The sequence below is a fragment of the Portunus trituberculatus genome, chromosome 20 (assembly GCF_017591435.1).
Source record: "Portunus trituberculatus isolate SZX2019 chromosome 20, ASM1759143v1, whole genome shotgun sequence".
Classification (NCBI taxonomy): domain Eukaryota; kingdom Metazoa; phylum Arthropoda; class Malacostraca; order Decapoda; family Portunidae; genus Portunus; species Portunus trituberculatus.
Genome location: NC_059274.1, coordinates 4,214,561 through 4,233,508, shown reverse-complemented (window position 1 = coordinate 4,233,508; position 18,948 = coordinate 4,214,561). Strand labels below are relative to the sequence as shown.

At 39.0% G+C, this 18,948-nt stretch overlaps 3 protein-coding genes across 8 annotated transcripts; 2 read left to right on the top strand and 1 right to left on the bottom strand.

Moving 5' to 3' along the window:
• The first annotated feature begins 260 nt into the window (after nt 1-260).
• On the top strand, nt 261-4,300 carry LOC123506552 (26S proteasome regulatory subunit 6B). The gene is made up of 5 exons (XM_045258743.1): nt 261-415; nt 1,644-1,835; nt 2,561-2,791; nt 3,197-3,649; nt 3,805-4,300. Exons 1-5 carry the CDS (start codon nt 380-382, stop codon nt 4,141-4,143), a joined length of 1,251 nt encoding a protein of 416 aa, XP_045114678.1. The 5' UTR covers nt 261-379; the 3' UTR covers nt 4,144-4,300.
• A 55-nt stretch (nt 4,301-4,355) lies between these two features.
• Nucleotides 4,356-11,690, bottom strand: LOC123506553 (gastrula zinc finger protein XlCGF7.1-like). Of its 5 annotated transcripts, XM_045258747.1 has the most exons (5): nt 11,599-11,658; nt 8,115-8,212; nt 6,155-6,252; nt 5,090-5,220; nt 4,356-4,763 (listed from the first exon to the last, which is right to left on the bottom strand). In XM_045258747.1, the coding sequence occupies exons 2-5, from the start codon at nt 8,202-8,204 to the stop codon at nt 4,663-4,665; spliced, it is 420 nt and encodes a 139-aa protein (XP_045114682.1). In that variant the 5' UTR covers nt 8,205-8,212; nt 11,599-11,658; the 3' UTR covers nt 4,356-4,662. The 5 variants fall into 5 exon arrangements, with proteins under 5 accessions (XP_045114682.1, XP_045114683.1, XP_045114679.1 ...); XM_045258748.1 differs by lacking the exon at nt 11,599-11,658 and having other exon boundaries at nt 8,115-8,435; XM_045258744.1 differs by lacking the exons at nt 4,356-4,763; nt 5,090-5,220; nt 6,155-6,252; nt 8,115-8,212 and adding an exon at nt 8,719-10,394 and having other exon boundaries at nt 11,599-11,690.
• A 425-nt stretch (nt 11,691-12,115) lies between these two features.
• LOC123506724 (40S ribosomal protein S8) lies at nt 12,116-18,424 on the top strand. Of its 2 annotated transcripts, none has more exons than XM_045258994.1 (6): nt 12,116-12,171; nt 16,246-16,352; nt 16,719-16,818; nt 17,059-17,234; nt 17,921-18,050; nt 18,293-18,424. In XM_045258994.1, the coding sequence occupies exons 1-6, from the start codon at nt 12,168-12,170 to the stop codon at nt 18,403-18,405; spliced, it is 630 nt and encodes a 209-aa protein (XP_045114929.1). In that variant the 5' UTR covers nt 12,116-12,167; the 3' UTR covers nt 18,406-18,424. The 2 variants fall into 2 exon arrangements, with proteins under 2 accessions (XP_045114929.1, XP_045114930.1); XM_045258995.1 differs by lacking the exon at nt 12,116-12,171 and adding an exon at nt 12,239-12,262.
• Nucleotides 18,425-18,948: the final 524 nt, after the last annotated feature.

The window sequence follows — 18,948 nt, the reverse complement described above, 5'->3', positions numbered from 1 at the left end:
TTTGCGGGACGTGGACTTGCGGTAATGTCTTAGAGAGAGAGAGAGAGAGAGAGAGAGAGAGAGACCATACTTTATCCCACTTAGTCTGAAAAGGTTTGGGGAGCATGTCACTCATCAGTCACCCTCACAACAGTCGAGCAAATGAGCTAAATGTTCTGGGGTAGAACTTTCTCTCCTTTCGTGCATGTGGCTGTGTTGTATCTTGCTTTTAGAAATTTCTTTTAGTTACTTATTTCCTTTGATAGAATCTCTATTTGTGTATAGTTCCACGGGGAAATAAAAGAAGAACACTGGCACCCTCGTCATGGCAAGCAAGTCGAGGGTTGGCGGCGTTGTTTTCATGGTGTAAGTCAAGGGAGTGCTGAGTCAAAACACCATCATGGAGGAGATCGGAATCACTGTTCCATCGGATAAAGTGAGTAACTTCTGCTACTATTATATGAACAGAAACTAATTGGATGGTCTTACTGGGCAGTGATCTAAGCCTGTGTAAATGTTTGTGGCGTAGTACTGGGTATTTCCTCACCGGCCAGTGTAGGGTGACTGGTTGCCTGTCACGGCACTTTCCACTTTGGATGATTGGAAAGACTTGCTGATGAAGGGTAAATGTATGTTAGTAAATATAGTGGCATTGTGCTATTCCTCAGTGAAATCAGACCTAATCCTACTTAACCCAACCCCTAATTTGTGACGATATTACTCATACCATAACATAAATTAGCTAAGACCTGCAAGAATGAGAAGTCCATGTGATTTTATTATTTTTCCCTCTGGCTATATGCATATTTACAGTTATTATGAATAGAACATTTGGTAATCAGCATCTCTTGGTATAAAATCCAGAATCCATAGCTGAGGTAGATCTTGCCATATCGAGTATTTTGATAGATAAATTTAGGATAGCTGAAAATGCAAATGATGTTCAATTGTAGTTATATAGAGGATCCAGTGATGAAACTTTGATAATAAAGTACCAACAAGTGTTTAGTTATTAGGATAGTGATAGGAAGAAAGTGAAATTGTTGAAATGCAAAAGTAGGGTGATGTCCAGAATAAGTTTAACTATTTAGCAATTTGGCAGATAAAACTATTTTTCTGATAAATTTTGATGCCCTTTTAGATAATTTGTCTTCACTTTCTGTCACATATCACTCTGTTGTCATTTTCTCTCTCTCTCTCTCTCTCTCTCTCTCTCTCTCTCTCTCTCTCTCTCTCTTGTATAAGGAACAGAGAATAAATATTAAGAATAGTTTTTCAGAGTAATGAATACAACATTTTTCATATTTCCTCCTTCATCCTCAGCTTGTGGAATCCTCTGCATTTAAACTTTTCAGCTGTATGACTTAACAGTTGTATGAAACTTTCTTGCTGACTGGTAGCAACATCAAATACATTCACTATCATAATACAATTCTTCAGTAAAGTTTTATTAATGTTAGAGGAGAAATCTGGCTAAGGGCAACAAAAACAATTAAACAAAGTGCCCATTTAGATGCCAATTCCCAAGCGTGTCTGAGAGAGTTAGCCAAAATAATGGGATAAATATCTTAGGAAGATGGAAATACAGAAGCAGGCAAGGGGAGAAAATTAGCAGGATATTGTGCAGCACTAAGTAAGCTCTCTTACATCATTCCTTGCTTTAGGTGGAGGAGATAGCCGAGGTGAAGGGGCCGGTGGTGGGTGGCCTGACGATGGTGAATGATGAGTCTGCCCGGGATGATTACAACATGTACAAACGGCTACTGCAGAACCTAGAGTACCTCAGGGTGCAAGAGGACTACATCAAGGACGAGCTACACAACTTGAAGAAGGAGTATAGGCATGCACAAGAAGAGGTGAGAAGACCATACATTAATATTTGTCTTTTTTTTCTATAATCCTTCTTGTGTGATTAAGCTGGCTTGAAGAATATACATAAATCATCCTCTTTTATTTCTGTTGCTGTATAGAATTTTGTTTCAGGTGGCTTCTGTGAGGCATTTAGGTATATTTTTTTCTTTATTATGTGAGGAACAATAGCTGGCCAAAGGCAACATAAAACAAATAAAAGGGCCCACCTAGTTGCTGGCTCCCTTGCAGGTCTGGGAAAGTTAGCCCCCAAAAAAGGGATAACTCTTGAAGTCAGTTCATAGGATGTTCAAAATACAGAAGCAGAGAGGGAGTTCCAGGCAAGACTAATTGACGGATGGAATGTAAGAGTAGTTAGTGAAAGAATGATAATGAAGGAGATGAAAAGACTTTGTAGAAGTATTTTTCTTTTTATCTATATTTCTTCTTATTTGGTTAAGCTTGAACTCCATGGCTAGAATATATATAAATCATTCTCTTACTCTCATTTTTGCTGCTGTATAAATTTATCTCAGAAAGGGGTTTATGTGAGGTATTTAGATATGAGTTTGAGGAAAGATTAATTGATGAATGTAATGTGAGAGCTTGTAGGAATAATTAGTGGAAGGATGATAATATAGGAGGACCAGAAGGTAATGCTGTTCTAGTGTTGATTAGTGTAAGACTGTATCTGAGAAGGATAACAGAGATAACAAATTACTGTATCCTTCAGGTTAAAAGGATCCAGAGTGTGCCCTTGGTGATTGGGCAATTTCTGGAGGCTGTGGACCAGAACACGGGTATTGTTGGCTCCACTACAGGTTCTAACTATTATGTGCGGATCCTCTCCACTATTGACCGGGAATTACTCAAGCCGTCAGCCTCGGTGGCACTGCATAAACATAGCAATGCCCTGGTAGACGTGCTTCCCCCTGAGGCTGATTCCTCCATCTCTATGCTGCAGGTGTGTTGTTATTTTCATTAAACCTTCTCTCAATTGATCCGTTTATTACATAAGGCTGCTCTAGTCCTGTCTTGTTCGGATTTCAATAGTGTTGTGAGTTTGTATATTTATTGATTTCTGATGATATTGAGCAGTGGTTCCAAAACTTTATTGCTATGCTTCCTCATTGGCTCAGCTTTGTTTACAGTTAACTCTTAAAGCAGTTATTCATAATTGTATTGATCAAAACATGTATGTAAGTGCTTAGTTTTAGCTTTACTTTGAGGATTTGTCAGCTTGCTATGTAGATTGAAAGATGATTAGCTCAACACGAAAGTACTCTGTTAGAAATTGTTCACTTTTGCCTTTTATTACACATTAGATATGCTATGAATACTCAATTAATTTTCCCTTTTTTTTCTGCAGGCTGATGAGAAACCAGATGTGGCTTATTCAGACATTGGTGGTCTTGATATGCAGAAGCAGGAGATCAAGGAGGCTGTGGAACTACCCCTCACTCACTTTGACCTGTACAAGCAGATTGGTATTGACCCCCCAAGAGGTGTACTGATGTTTGGGCCCCCTGGCTGTGGCAAGACCATGCTGGCCAAGGCCGTGGCCCACCACACCACTGCCTCCTTCATTAGGGTGGTGGGTTCTGAGTTTGTACAGAAATACCTAGGAGAGGGGCCACGCATGGTGAGGGACGTGTTCAGGCTGGCCAGGGAAAATGCACCAGCCATTATCTTCATTGATGAGATCGATGCCATTGCCACTAAGCGTTTTGATGCCCAGACTGGCGCTGACAGGGAGGTGCAGCGCATCCTGCTGGAGCTGCTCAACCAGATGGACGGCTTTGATCAGACCACCAACGTCAAGGTGAGGCTCATGCTGGCTTGTGTTCTGGTTAAAGTGAATCCCTTGTGTAACTTTTCCACTGGTTGACATTGTTTTCATAGTTTATTTTGATGTTTTGTTTTTTTTAAGTGCCATCGTGCATGTGTGAAAAGACACCAAGTTGTACCTCTCCACAGGTCATCATGGCCACCAACAGGGCAGATACACTGGACCCGGCACTCCTGCGGCCTGGACGACTTGACCGTAAGATTGAGTTCCCGCTGCCAGACCGAAGACAGAAACGTCTCATTTTCTCAACCATCACTGGAAGAATGAACCTCAGTGAAGATGTTGATTTAGAGGATTATGTTGCACGCCCTGACAGAATATCTGGTGCCGATATCAACGCCATCTGTCAAGAGGCTGGTATGCATGCTGTGCGGGAGAACAGGTACATTGTGCTAGCCAAGGACTTTGAGAAGGCCTACAAGAACAATGTGAAGAAAGATGAGTCAGATCACGAGTTCTACAAGTAGGTCGAGCACTGATGTAGCCTTTCTGGGTGGGTAGAATGAACAGTCTCCATATTACAGTGTTGCTATAGGGATCAGGAAGTTTCTTAACTGATTACTAGTACTTTCCTGTTTAATTCTTAAGTAAGGAGTCTAAATTAATAAAAATGTTTTCTATTCATATTCTGTGTTTGATAAGTACATCTAAGAGATCTTAAGGATTTAGAAGGTATGAGTACACCACTTGTAGCTTTATTTATGGTTTACATTATATTACAGGAATTGTCACTATGGTATCTTACTATTGGATTGTACAGGATCTTGGAATATTTCATACAATTTCCTATGTTAATAAGGCATGTTATACAACTACATTATCAATAACATTCAAAGATTAAAATGATTGAGTACAACATAGCTGCAAGCTTATGAACAACCACAAAATACAATTCAATAAGATTTTGCATTCCATACAAGAGAAGCAATTTTACTTCAAAAATTTAACCAAGAGCACAATATCTTTAGATGAGAGTTATTAGTGCCCTAATACCAGCCAAGGAGGCGAGTGGCAAGGCGCCCAGTGCTGTACAGCATTGCTATCAGGCCCAGATAAGCAAATGTTCCTCTTGTGCGTTTGCTAGGGTCTGTAAGATAAAATTAGTGAGTGAGACTTGTATTCTAGATACTTCTATAGTAACATGTGTCTGGAGTATTACTGATTACCTGACTACAGTTTGGATGCACTGATCTTTATTTGTTTTGTTTTATTTATTCATTTTATTATTAAATGTTTTCTCCATAAGACTCTCTTTCTACTTTTGTTTGGTATTGAAAAAGTGAATATGGTATAGCTACAGATAATCTCATCCCAAGAGTTTATGGCACTCAAGAATCACATTTGGTCATTATTTGCAAAGGAGGGCAGACAAGGACACACAATCACAGTGAACGCCAAGCAAAGGTATCATACCTCCAGTGTAATATCCGGTAGCGAAGGCAATGCGTCCAAGACACCACACAGTGCCACCGACAGCACACACCACTGGATGCTGCAGTCCACCCAGAAGCAGCAGCATCAGGAAGGTAGGGTAGTTCTCAAGGCTGAAGATTTAGAATGAATCCTTCAATAAATGAGTAAAGTTGCCTAATATGTATGCCTATGCTTTGTCACATGTGTTTAGGGAAGCTGTACTATGGTCTTCCTGGTCTTTCAGATTTTTAAATATTTCCCCTTTCTTTTTGCATGGCACTTAATCTTGCGTACTTTGAATCGTGTTTATTTTCTTTGATATAAAGTTTCAGTTTGTTCTTATAGGATCTTAGGATATGCAATGACAATTTTTCATTGTCAACTGTCATGGGATCAAATGATTAACTTTATTTTAAGTTTTTACCCTAACAAAAGCTGCACATATGTATACCATTTCTAGGCACACCAAGGCTTTGAATAATGGTGTAGGAAATATTTGTCACAAAAGTCTTACAAGGAAGTATTTAACCTTTTGTGCCAGTTAATTACTTCTCTACCAATTTCTCTTTTTTTCCATAGTTGCTAAGATGTATAACACTCGTTATACTGCATGAAGAGGATCCATCCACATATGTAGCTCTATTAAACATCATGAAATTAAAGCATCTCCATCCCATCAAATCCTCTCCTTTTATTAATTTCAATCTCTTACTTACTGCTGCAATGTCACATTATTTATTTCCTATTACATTCATGGTTACTCCCTTTTATTGTGCATACTCCAATATTATTACCAGGGGATCTTTTTCCTTTCACACAAAAGCATCTAATGTATTGATCTATAATGATAATTTCTAACTCCTTCTCTCCAGATGATCAAACTACTTCAAGATGATGTGTTGACATCACTTCATTACTGATTCCTGTCAAGTTTTCTATACAGGGCTGTGAGATACTCTTGAATTACTCTCATTTGTTACTGTACATTAATAGGTCTCTTGCCAGACTAAGGTTGGCCAGACTAAATACTCCACTAGGTACAGTACCATAAACTTATTGACTTACGTGTTTTGGTGTGCCCTCTGGTAGCAGTTGAAGAGTTGATTATCATTACTGTACATTGTTGGGTACTTGATCTGGAGTTTTTTTCGCAGATGGCCAACCTAAAAGTAAAGAGTCACCTTTCAAAGATTGCAGAAAAGCTTTTATGAAGAATGCTTTTTATTTTAAAAGGTCTTATTGTTTCACTTGCATTTATTTATTATTATAAAATAGATGTTCTCCTGAAGTCAATTATTTACCTTTCTTATTACCATGCAGAATGCCATTTTGGTCTTTAGTAAAACCGCTCTTAAAGTCAATTCATAACTAATATCCTCTTGACTTTGTCCCAAATAATTTTTTAACACCTCTTTCTACATCGATAGCAGTCTATATCTGTTAACAGTCTTTACATTTGTACAGTGTGTCTATATCTATTGGGAATCCATATTTGTAAAATAGTCTTCCCTTTTCTATTTAAACTTTGTTTCTGTTCTTAGTTGATCATCTATTCCACAACTACACCAATTCAATCTTCAAGTCCAATCCTTCCTTTTTCTCATCACGTTTGCCTAACAACTACTGTACTTCCTCTCCTCTTACACATTAAAGTGAAGTCTTTGTTTTTGCGTCTAGATTTGCAATGGATCCCCCACTATCATACTATTTTCATAACTGCATGTAACAAAACATTGCCCTGAGAAGTTCTCTTAATATCACTGCCATTAATACCCATTTGATAACACTTCACCAGGTTTTACAGCCCCAGTATTCATGCCTTCATTATGGTCAGTCCACTGGAACACAATTTTTTTTCATTATTAAATTTGAATGAACTCCACTCACTCACCCTCACTCTTTCTCTCCATATTGAGTGAAGCCTGTCAGTGCACTCAATCCTAAATTCCACAATCATTCATTATTTTGTCTGAAGTCATAATTCTTCATTACAGGGTTAATTACGCAGCTTCTAAGTTTTCCTACTTTGTTGTAGACAATGCCATTACCATCATGTGGGTGTTACTGCAATGAATTATTGCTATAACAATGTTTATCATTAATGATTTTTTTTTACATTATCAATTCATTAATATCACTGATACTTTTGGTTCCAAACCAGTGATAATCAATAATTTTAGTATTTAGAACAATAATATGTTAAACTTTTACATTTTCTAAGTTTTCAAGAATTGGATTATCTCAGGAAATAAATTTATCTCCAATTATAAATTATTGGTTATCATGATGAAGTTTCTTTGTTTTGCTCCCAACTATGCATTTTGATACTTCTTGGGTTTCTTCAGTGGTTTTATTTCTAAAATGTTATTGTGTTGTAGTTATTAAGCCCCTCTAATCCTTTGTTTCCTTATACAATGGCAGAATTTATTTGCTTTTCCAGTCATGTGATATTTGGCTTAGCTAATTCTTAGAGAAGCTGAACTATCATGCACTGTGTACCATGTTAACTCCTGGCATACTTCTATTCTGTCAATATTAATTTTTTATCCCCTTACATCTTCGGGCATGAACATGAAACTTTGTACAAGTTGAAATTCTTGAATATTCTTCATTCTTAATCCACTTTTATTATTTTTTCAGTACTTCTCAGAAATACATGTCACCCTACAATGGAATCATAATAAAAAAATAAATACTGCAAAACTACTGAGACCACTAATAAAATGCAGTTGATAGCTACTATTTATAAGGAAAAATAACTACCTAAAAACAATGTACTTCTTAACTGGAAGATCGTCTAATCAATTTTTGATTGCTTGCAAGATAATCAAAATATTTTTCACTTAACTGGATAGATTATCAGTTAATTCAATTATACAAGACAAGCTAACTAAAATTTATTCTACTGATGTTAAATATTATGGAAAGTAAAATAATTTGAAACCATAAATTTTACACAAGTTAATTTCTCTTACAAATCTCACCGTATGTTGTCTTCAGACTGCCAGATGCGCATAGCACTCACCTTCATGGCTTTCCAGATCAACATGAAGGAAGATCCCACAGCCACCAACACACAATAGCCGTACTCAGGCTGCACTTCAATCACCACCATCTTGGCACCTATGGCACAACAGATAGTGTAAATGTGAGCTAGAAGTGTGTATGTGCTGTGGCTTTATGAAGTGAAATGACTGTGCTGCCTTGCAAAGATTATGTTAAACTGAGGGAGTTCCATGGATAAGATATCAGGATAATTAAGATAAGATATGGAAGCTGAGTTGTGATGAGTTTGTGCTTTGACTGATAAAGAGATGTCTACTCCATTAAGTAACATTTGAGACATAAATTAAGAGAGAGAGAGAGAGAGAGAGAGAGAGAGAGAGAGAGAGAGAGAGAGAGAGAGAGAGAGAGAGAGAGAGAGAGAGAATAGTAAGTGTGCATGGTGGAGAATGAAACAGAATACACAAATGAAAGTAACAGACACTACACAGAAATTAATGTAAAGGAGATAAATCCTTACCAGAGTTAAAGGTGATGGCAAGTCTTACAGCAATTGTTCAACTGTTTAGAATATCTTTTGAATTAGAGACTTAAAAATTAGGGAGGCTGTCAATAACATTCATAACCATGTGTGTATGTGCTTTTTATATGCATTGTTTGAACCATAATCTTCTTCATATACAATACAGCTGCTTCTTATCATTCCCAAAGAATGAACAAATCTAGATTCATAACACTGCATATTTAAATACATAGTAACCCAAGATCAACCTGCTACCAATTCTGTACACAGCATTTTAAAATTAAAATTCTTAAACACATTCATCCCTTGAATGCAACTACAGCTTTATAAATTCTTTAACACACAGAGATCATTTTGCGCTAATATCCTAAAATCCAAAAGTTATCATGGTGAGATAACTGAGGAATGACAGTGTGGACTTGACAGGCATAAGCAGTGTGAAAAGCTTTCTTTGCACAATACACCCAACACTTCCCACACCCAAAATCATCATGTGCATAGACACACACACACACACACACACAAACACAAATACACACACACACACACACACACACACACACACACACACACACACAACAAAAGCTCGGCTATATTTAAAAAAAAAATAACATTATGCTGTCATTCTTTCACAAGCCATAATAACATGATCAAAACACATAGGTAGAATAGCTTCACATAATGTGGGGATTATCACCTGGAAAATTTGTGTCAATTCTCTAGTTAAATAGGATTCAAGTTCAAGGCTACAATTTGTACATCTTCAATCAGTGGGGGAAAATAATGTAAAGGATTGTGAAATGGTGCTGGTGATAAATGGAGGAAAAAAAAAAAAAAAGTTTCATTAAGTGAGATCAGCAGGACAGGGACGGCACTCGTCCCCGAGATGCAGCACTTCATCCTTCACACACACATCCACCTGGAGGAAGGATGAAGAGTCTGACGAGTCACCGGTCTTGCTGCCACTTGCTGGGAAGGGCCGTCCTGTGGCTGCCCTGTTGCCACCACCAGGAGGAGCTGCACTGTCCACCATCATGTTAACATTTGATGGCAAGGGTAAGATGGGTTCAGCATTTGATGGTCGGGTGTAATTTCTGGGCATGGGTGGACCTGGTGGAACACCATGGTGCTTCATGTGGTCCTTATATATGTGGCGCTGACTAAAATTTTGGTGGCACACCTCACAGACGTAGGGCCGTTCCCCTGTGTGGACACGGTTGTGCCGCCGTAGGTCTGAGGTCTGTGCAAACCTCTTGCCACACTGGGTGCAGGCAACGGGCTTCTCACCAGTATGAACCATAAAGTGTTTCTTCAGTTTGCCACTTTCAGTGAAGCATGCGCTGCACAGTATGCATGCAAAGGGGCGGTCCCCTGTGTGGAGTCTAGTGTGCCGTTTGAGATCACTGTTCTTCAGAAATGCCTTCCCACATTCACTGCAGATGAAATTCTTTTCGCCAAAATGAGTCTTTTGGTGGTTCTTGAGATCACTTTTCTTTATAAAAGTCTTGTGACACTCGGAACACTCGAAGGGCCGCTCGCCCGTGTGGTGCCGCTTGTGGAAGGTTAGTTTTACTCTCTCAATGAATCCAAGTCCGCATACCTCACACACGTATGGCCTCTCGCCTGTGTGGATCATCACATGTCTCTTCAGATCACTATTTTTTGAGAACACTTTTCCACAGTCTGTGCAGTCGTATGCTTTGTCACTCGAGTGGGACTGTTCCCGGCGCTCGGGTGACGCCATGATGAATATGCTATTCCTAATGTCACTCGGTGTTCCTGTAAGCACAAACCTCAAATAATTTATTATGCATCATTTGCTTACCATTAATAATAAGCCACTCACAAAAGTAATTTAGTTATATATTCTTATATAGTGAGACATACAAAGACTTTGTATTAAGTGCTATTAGTCTCCTGGTATCTTACTCTTTCATTCACAACCTGCAAAGAACAATCATCCATGCAACTGCATTAATAGAATTACCTACAGATTGCTTCCTTAATGCTGCAATTTTCTATCTGACAATGTTCTTGAGGAAATGAATTGTAGTAATAAATATCTGAAGCATGGAAAAAATATGATAGTAGTGGTTTTCTATAATATCAGTATTATTTCAGTAAACAGCACTTTACATGCTGACTTATTTCGTCAAATAGATCTTGCCATTGAGAGTATTCAATTACTTGAACTAGGATGAAAATTAAGAAATAGTTGTACACTTGAGTTGTGAGTGTTGGGGAAGGAGTTATTTCCTGGCTAGGATTGTTGGGTTAGGTTAGACTTCACTTTACAACAATTGTCTTTCTGGTGTCTATGAATTACATAATGCAGTGCAGGCAGCTTTGGCCCCGGCAGATAAAAAAAAAAAAAAAAAAAAAAAAGAGGGGTGAAAATATATTTCGGTTGAGAACTTGTCATTGCACTGGCTAAGAAAACATGCAAATTTATGCTAATAAAATATTTTGGAATGTGAAGGGTACTTTTCAATAAGAACTTTGCACCATACCCGACACACACCATCCAAGTAGTCACCATATGCTAGAAATAAGGTAATAGCCCTCTCTTCACCCCTTAACGCAACAAAGCTCCCGTCACCACTTAACAATGGGCGGCGGGGTGACACTTCCTCCTCTGCGTGCGTGACAGTGTCGTTAACACCTTCACTTACGACATTTAGCCACCTACACTTTCATCTGAAGCAATGCACGTGTCCTCTTTGTACCCACAACACAAACATTGCATTCTAGTTATGGCATCTTTCTTTCCTTTTGTATTTGAACGTAACTTGACGTTAGTTATAAAATTCCATTCCACGCCCTTTGCTCAGTCCAGCGTGACGCATCAATCCTGGCCCAAAATGCCGGGGAACTGGCACCAGGGCATGATCTGCTGTCTATTACCCCCACATGTAGCCGTATAAAGCGCACACAAGACAGCAGGCCATTAAAAAAATGACAGAAAGGCGAGCAATCGACTCACTTTTTCAAGGTCAGCCGGAGGAGGTAAACAACAGCCCGATATTTCTTCAGGCACTCCTCGTATAATGAAGCTTTTTCTGTCATTCCAATTTTAGGTAGTTTTTATTGATGTATAATTCCAAAATTATAATTTTGTTTATAATTTGATCCTCCCATGTATATGCATTTTTCATAGAAACTAATGGAAATGGTGCTTATATCTAGGTAGTACCGTAACTGATTTCCATTGTTTCTTTTTTGTAGCTAATTTTCTATCGTCATTAACTAGACGGTTATATATAGAAAAGAAAGAAAATATAGGTAATGGCGTAGGTGGTAAAATAAATGTCATAAGAAATGTTGTCACTTCTATGACCATTTCATTGTTTTTTTTTTTGTATGTAATCACTAAGAACTTGCAATAAATCACTTTTTTAATAAAAAAATGAAATTTCTACAAAGATCAAACTATTTTCATACATCAGATATATTTGTATGTCATGAATAAAATGCGCAAAGCGATTCTCTTTTACTTTCATTTGTTATTCGTCTGGCAGCGGCGCGGCGGCCTCCCTTCCCGACCACTCCGCCATGGGTGAGCATTGATTCTTTTCATCCCGTGTTATTTCTATCATCTGCCTGGCCATCCCTGTAGTCTGAGTGCAGACAGGGAGGATATTCTATGGGTAGGGCGCTGAGAGGGATTTTAGCTTTGTGGATGTGAGAATTGATAGTTTTATAGAAGAAATAAGTGGGGCCCGGCGGTGTCCTGTAGTATGTTATGGTGGGGTACAAGGAGCAGTGTTGTGAATTAGCTCAACCACGAGTGACACAGTGTCTTCCACGTGTACTTCTATCACAGAATGCCACTGATTTGACGGTATATGAACAATGGCCTCGCTTGGACGGTCCATATTGGTGTAATAGCGGTGTAAAAGGAGTGTAGTGTAGGGCAGCATGTTTTGTTGTGTTTAGGTTAGTGTGTTGTGATGGCTTACGTTTAGGGAATATTTGGTGGGTGTATACATAATCCTAGTGATGTGCTGCAGTGTGAGTAGATGTAGCAAGGGAGGTGTGGGTGTATTGTCTGCAAACATGATATTGTCTTAAGAGTTGTAACGAGGTCTTTTCCCTAACTCATTATCTGCTAGCGTGGCATTGTATTGCAGTGAATAGTGGGTACTGTTCTATTAAAGTCGTCCCTTCAGCTCTCCTCGTTTCCTGGACCCCGTTTGCAATTCCATCACTCAGCTGACAGGACGTGGAAATGAAAAGAAACGAAAAATAACCAAAACTAACCTAACCTAACCACCTTATTGGTCAGAAGGATTTAAAGGAAGACGTATCAGCGGTGCGTGTCGCCACAACTAGTTAACATTAGCTAGCTTAGGTTAAAGTTAGTATTAGGTTAGTTTTGGTTATATTTTTTGGTAAATATGCAGTTTCAACCAGTATACCCTATCTCATTTCTTTTTCCCTATGTCTAACAAGCTTGGGGACCTCCTGAGAAACCTAACTTAGCCTTATTATTCACTTTTGATGGGATAAAATGGGGTTAGAAGTGTGATCTAGACCATGAGAATTTGTATAGTTATGTGGTAACCTAACTTAACCTAAGCTTGTTATTAATTTCCAATGGGGTAAAATGGGGTTAGAAATGCTCGTAGAAGTGTGATGTAGACTGTGAGAAAGTGTTTAGTTAGGTGTGTATTGGTTGAAACTGCAATAATTCCAATTTTCCTTCCCACGTCCTGTCAGCCAAGTGAGAGATCTGTGAAGGGGGAGCCAGGAAACGAGGCGAGCTAAAGGGACTACTGTATTATATTAGGACAATGCCAAATAGTGTTTTCTATCAGCTTCTATGGAATTGATCTTTGGTGACTAATTTTGAGTGGTTTTATTAATTTTGTTTATTTTTTTTATCATGGTGTATGCAGTCATGTAATTAACCCCTTGAGTACTATGATGCATTTCTACATTCACTCTTGTTACTGCTTGGTGGTTTTATACAGCTTCAGAAACTTATGTGGGGATTAAAATAGTGAAGACTGGACATTAATCTTCTGACCTCCGTAGACACTCACTAATGTCAATATAATGGTCTAATCGTACACAAATCTCAAGATAAAAATGTGTCCTAATATTGAAGGGATTAACAATGAACTGACCCATGAAAGTGAACCTAATGTGATCTAACCAAGCACTCTGTTTTAATCTCACCAGTTCTTGTTTTCATCTAATCTAAATTTCTCTTAGGTTAGGTGTTATTTATATTTATCCAGTTCTTTAATTTCAATGTTTTTTATTTCCATTGTGTAGGTCACCATTTGAAAAGGCATCATTATTTTGTATCTTAAATATATTCATTGGTCTGGAAATTAAGAGATTAAGGGTAATAGTTTATAATTTACGCTGAGGGTTATACGAATATGTAGCTGGTCTTTATTTTATCTATTATCCATATTTCCAACTAGTGAAAGATCTAGTAAATATTAAGACAGCGTTGCAAGCAAATTTGGACCTTGGCTCTTTTGGACCAGTTAGTCGCTCATTCGACCCTTGTTGCTAGTATACTTGGCCTGTGTTGCTGGCCTTATTTGTTCAATTAATATTGTATTTTACCTAGTTGTATTGTACAGGGTTCAAGCAGACCTCATAGTGTCCTGTCTCCATTTATCCAATTTTTCTTTAAAGTTGTGCACATTATGTGCTGTAACAACTTCTTCACCCAGTGTATTCCACTTTTCCATTGTTTTATGTAGAAACTGTATTTTCCAATATCCTTCACACATTGCCTCATCCTTATCTTCTTTACATGTCCTCTTGTCCTAGCTGCTTCTGTCACTAGCACCAGGTCTTCCTTGTCTATTTTTTCAATGCCACTTAGGTACTATTTTATACATTGTTAGGTCTCCTCGTTCTCTTCTATCGTGTGTGTGTGTGTGTAATTCACTGTTTGATCTGCTGCAGTCTCTGACGAGACAGCCAGACGTTACCCTATGGAACGAGCTCAGAGCTCATTGTTTCCGATCTTCAGATAGGCCTGAGACTAGGCACACACCACACACCGGGACAAGGTCAACTCCTCGATTTACATCCCGTACTTACTCACTGCTAGGTGAACAGAGGCTACACGTGAAAGGAGACACACCCAAATTTCTCCACCCGGCCGGGGAATCAACCCCGGTCATCTGGCTTGTGAAACCAGCGCTCTAACCACTGAGCTACCAGGCCGGTGTGTGTGTGTGTGTGTTTGATCTGCTTCAGTCTCTGACGAAACAGCCAGACGTTACCCTACGGAACGAGCTCAGAGCTCATTGTTTCCGATCTTCGGATAGGCCTGAGACCAGGCACACACCGGGACAACAAGGTCACAACTCCTCGATTTACATCCTGTACCTACTCACTGCTAGGTGAACAGGGGCTACACGTGAAAGGAGACACACCCAAATATCTCCACCCGGCCGGGGAATCGAACCCTGGTCATCTGGCTTGTGAAGCCAGCGCTCTAACCACTGAGCTACCGGGCCGTGTGTGTAATAATAATAATAATAATAATAATAAACGGTTTATTAGTTAGGCAATGTAAAAAATTACACTGAAAATGTACAGGGGGGGGGGACATTACCACAATGAACGTGTGCGTGTGCGTGTATCACTATCACTGCACATTGCTCATCTTGGCCTGGCAACTGATTATCTACACCAAAGAAACATTTTGTCATGGGCTGCAAAAGTCGGAAAGGTCCAAATCAGCCACAGCAAGGATCTGAATAAGCTTGCATTGAAGACAAAGCATGCCACTTTACTAATGCTTTTGGCTCAACCCCCAACATTATCTAACCTAACCAAGCATTACCTAATTTCATCTTTTATCTATATTTAACTAGTGAAAGATGAAACACTGGGAATATAGGAGGAAATACAGGTAGTCATATGTGCTGAGTTTTTCTAATGGCCTGGGTTACCTGTGGGTACCAGTTAATGGAGTCACCTTCAGTCACTTGATCCTAGTGTGGTGGGTTCTTTAGTGTGCATTAATTCTTTCTGCTCGTACTCCTGGTCTTGAAAGCTGGAATTTAGTTAGGTGCACTTGGAGGTGTTTAGGTGTGGTTTTAGAGACAGGTTAGGTTAGGTAGTAGAGTAGAAAGCAGTCATCGCCCGTCCAACCCTCAAATGGTTAAATGTGGACGTTAAAGTTAAACAAAAATAATGATGTTAGGTAGTAGAGTAAAGGTAATCAGGGCAAGTTTTGATTGGGTTTTAGAAGCATAGATTACTTTAGGTAGTTAGTAAAGGTAATTAGGATACTGTATTGTAATTAATGAATATAATGGAGGTTATAGAAGATTTTGTAGTATATTAGGAGACTGGTAGTCAGAAGGCTGCATTGAAGGGGAACAATTGTGAGGTATTTCCAAGTATCATTCTGTTTGGTTTCTTTGCATTTGTAGTGACTATAACTGAATTGTGTCAGTGTAGGAGCTATTGTTCTTGTAGTATATTGTATAAAATTTTTCCATGCTATTTTTTAAGAACTTGTTTAAGAGTGAGGTTTCAAAACACTTATGCCATTCTTTTGGCCAACTCTCAGACCTACTTGGAGGCTGGCATGTGTCTTAGTGGGCCTTTGTATGTCTGGCCTTGACTCACTCTTCCACTCCCCTAGGTATCTCGCGTGACCACTGGCATAAACGGCGCGCCACTGGTGGCAAGCGCACGCAACCTCGCAAGAAGAGGAAGTTTGAGCTCGGCCGCCCTGCCGCTAACACAAAGGTATGTCGGTTGTGTGTTACCATGGTTACTGGTCATGATATTAAAGAATTAATCTTGTATACAACTTCCATTTACTGTTGCTTGTTTTAGAGCAATTGTTGTTTCATGTAGTTAGATAATGTCAATGTTAGATTTGCTCTAATGACCTATTGATACGTCTGCCTTACAAGGTAAAATGAATATTCTCAATTTTGACACCAGGAAGACCAGTATTAAACACATATAGGCCTTTTGAAATGATGAATCAACTTTCCTCATAGTTAATCGCTGAAGACAGCTATCACGGTACTATATTCTGAGGTTTCCCTTGCCATGAGGTATCCTGGTAGCCGTCCTGCACTTCCTCATGTACTGCCTGTGTTCCAGCTTGGCCCCCAGAGGATCCACACTGTTCGGACCCGTGGTGGCAACAAGAAGTACCGTGCTCTCCGCCTGGATACTGGAAACTTTGCTTGGGGCTCTGAAGGTAGGTAGTCAGAGTCTCTCTCTCTCTCTCTCTCTCTCTCTCTCTCTCTCTCTCTCTCTCTCTCTCTCTCTCTCTCTCTCTCTCTCTCTCTCTCTCTCTCTCTCTCTCTCTCTCTCTATTTACCAGTTTCACACAAGTTTTTTTTTTATAGAAATAAACTTGGGAGGAGATATGATTTGAGTATGTAGGTAATTTTGAGTAAGTTATAAATTAATTTATAACTTGTGATGCATTTTGTAGGCCAGACCAGGAAAACGCGTGTGGTGGATGTGGTGTACAACGCCAGTAACAACGAGCTGGTGCGTACCAAGACACTGGTGAAGAATGCCATCGTTGTGATTGATGCTGCACCCTTCAGGCAGTGGTATGAAAGTCACTATGCCCTCCCTCTTGGCCGCAAGAAGACCACCAAGCTGGTAAGTCAAGGAATTGCTTATTTATATGTTCTTTGTTTATTTTTCTACTTAGGCATGGTAACTCAATACTTTGGAAACATGCACTGTTGAGATAGGGAAGATAATAATGAACTATAAAGTATATTGCATTCAAGACATGAGGTTTTTAAAATTTGTTGCATGAATTCCATCTCAGTGTATATGCATTTAGTATTTCATATGTATCTTATAAATTTCTGTAGGTACTTTTATTTAACATCCTGTTGTGATCTTACTATTTGCTATGTTGATGAAAATGAGTACTTGAGTACTTGGATGCTATCCAAATTGGCATGTAAATTAAAAACTGTAAAACTTCTTGTTGTGGAGTGTTGTAGGCACACGTTATATAGCTTATGTTAGTGTGTAATTTTTGTGGAGTGTTGTAGGCACACGTTATATAGCTTATGTTAGTGTGTAATTTTTACTCCTCAGTTTGATGAACAATAGCAATTTTCTCCTCTTTGTTGTAGTAGATACACTTATTACAAGGTTATATATATATATGATGAACACAATTGCTTGACAGGTTCACTGTGGCAGTTTTTGCTACTACTGGCTGAAATACTATAGTCATAGTTACTCTGATTCTTGTATATTGAAAGCAATACTTTGTGATTGGTGAGGTATAAGGGTTCTGAATGGTGTTCCTTCCTCCACCTTACCAGACTGATGCTGAAGAAGCTGTCCTCAACAAGAAGAGGTCCAAGAAGACTGAAAAGAAGTACAAGGAACGTCAGCGCACCGCTAAGGTGGAGTCACCTCTTGAGGACCAGTTCATGACTGGTCGTGTCCTGGGTAAGACTGAGCCAAGTTTTTAGTTTTGTAGAGAATATATCTATCAGATAAGGATGATTATACATACTGTCCACTAGATAAGCATGATGATTATACTGTCCACTAGATCTACTTTGCTGTACCGTTCTGGTTAGCTGGGTCAATGTTGTCTCACAGTCATAGTTACTCTGACTTTTCATCATTTGGCTATTCTTGCCCTACCACATAACATATGCTAACTAATCATGCATTTCTTTTTACAGCCTGCATCTCCTCTCGCCCTGGCCAATGTGGCCGTGCTGATGGCTACATTCTTGAGGGCAAGGAGCTTGAGTTCTACCTTAGGAAGATCAAGAGCAAGAAGAGTAATAAATAAAATGACATGCTGACATGGACTGCTGGCTTTATTTATCCTGCAATCTACCATGACTTATTGTGGTACTGCAGTGGCATGACATCCTTGGCATGTGAGATTTCCAGTACTCTGAAAAGTCTCCGGAGAAGAATTGTACATATTGTCAAGATAAAATTTTATTATTAAAAAAAAAAAAAAAAAGTTGTGGAGTCTCCGACTTAAAAAACATTGCTGCAGCTCATGTACCAGCACCATGGCTAGCTAACACCAAGTCTAACACACTTGTTTGTGGAAGGGCAATAGGTAATGGATGGATATATGATATCAATTGTTGAACTTCATGTTGATCTTGATGCTACAGGTGGCTCAGGATGTTGCCTGAGGCACATATTGGTATCAGCAGCTCCTGTAAGAGACAGAGAAAAGTGCAATACAGGACCCAGATACCAACTTTTATATTACTAATTCCTACATCTAGCATGCCACATTCTAAGAACTCTTCACAGCTTCAATCACCTTTCACTTGTCTCCACATAATCTTAGCAACACCACCATCCATTCCCC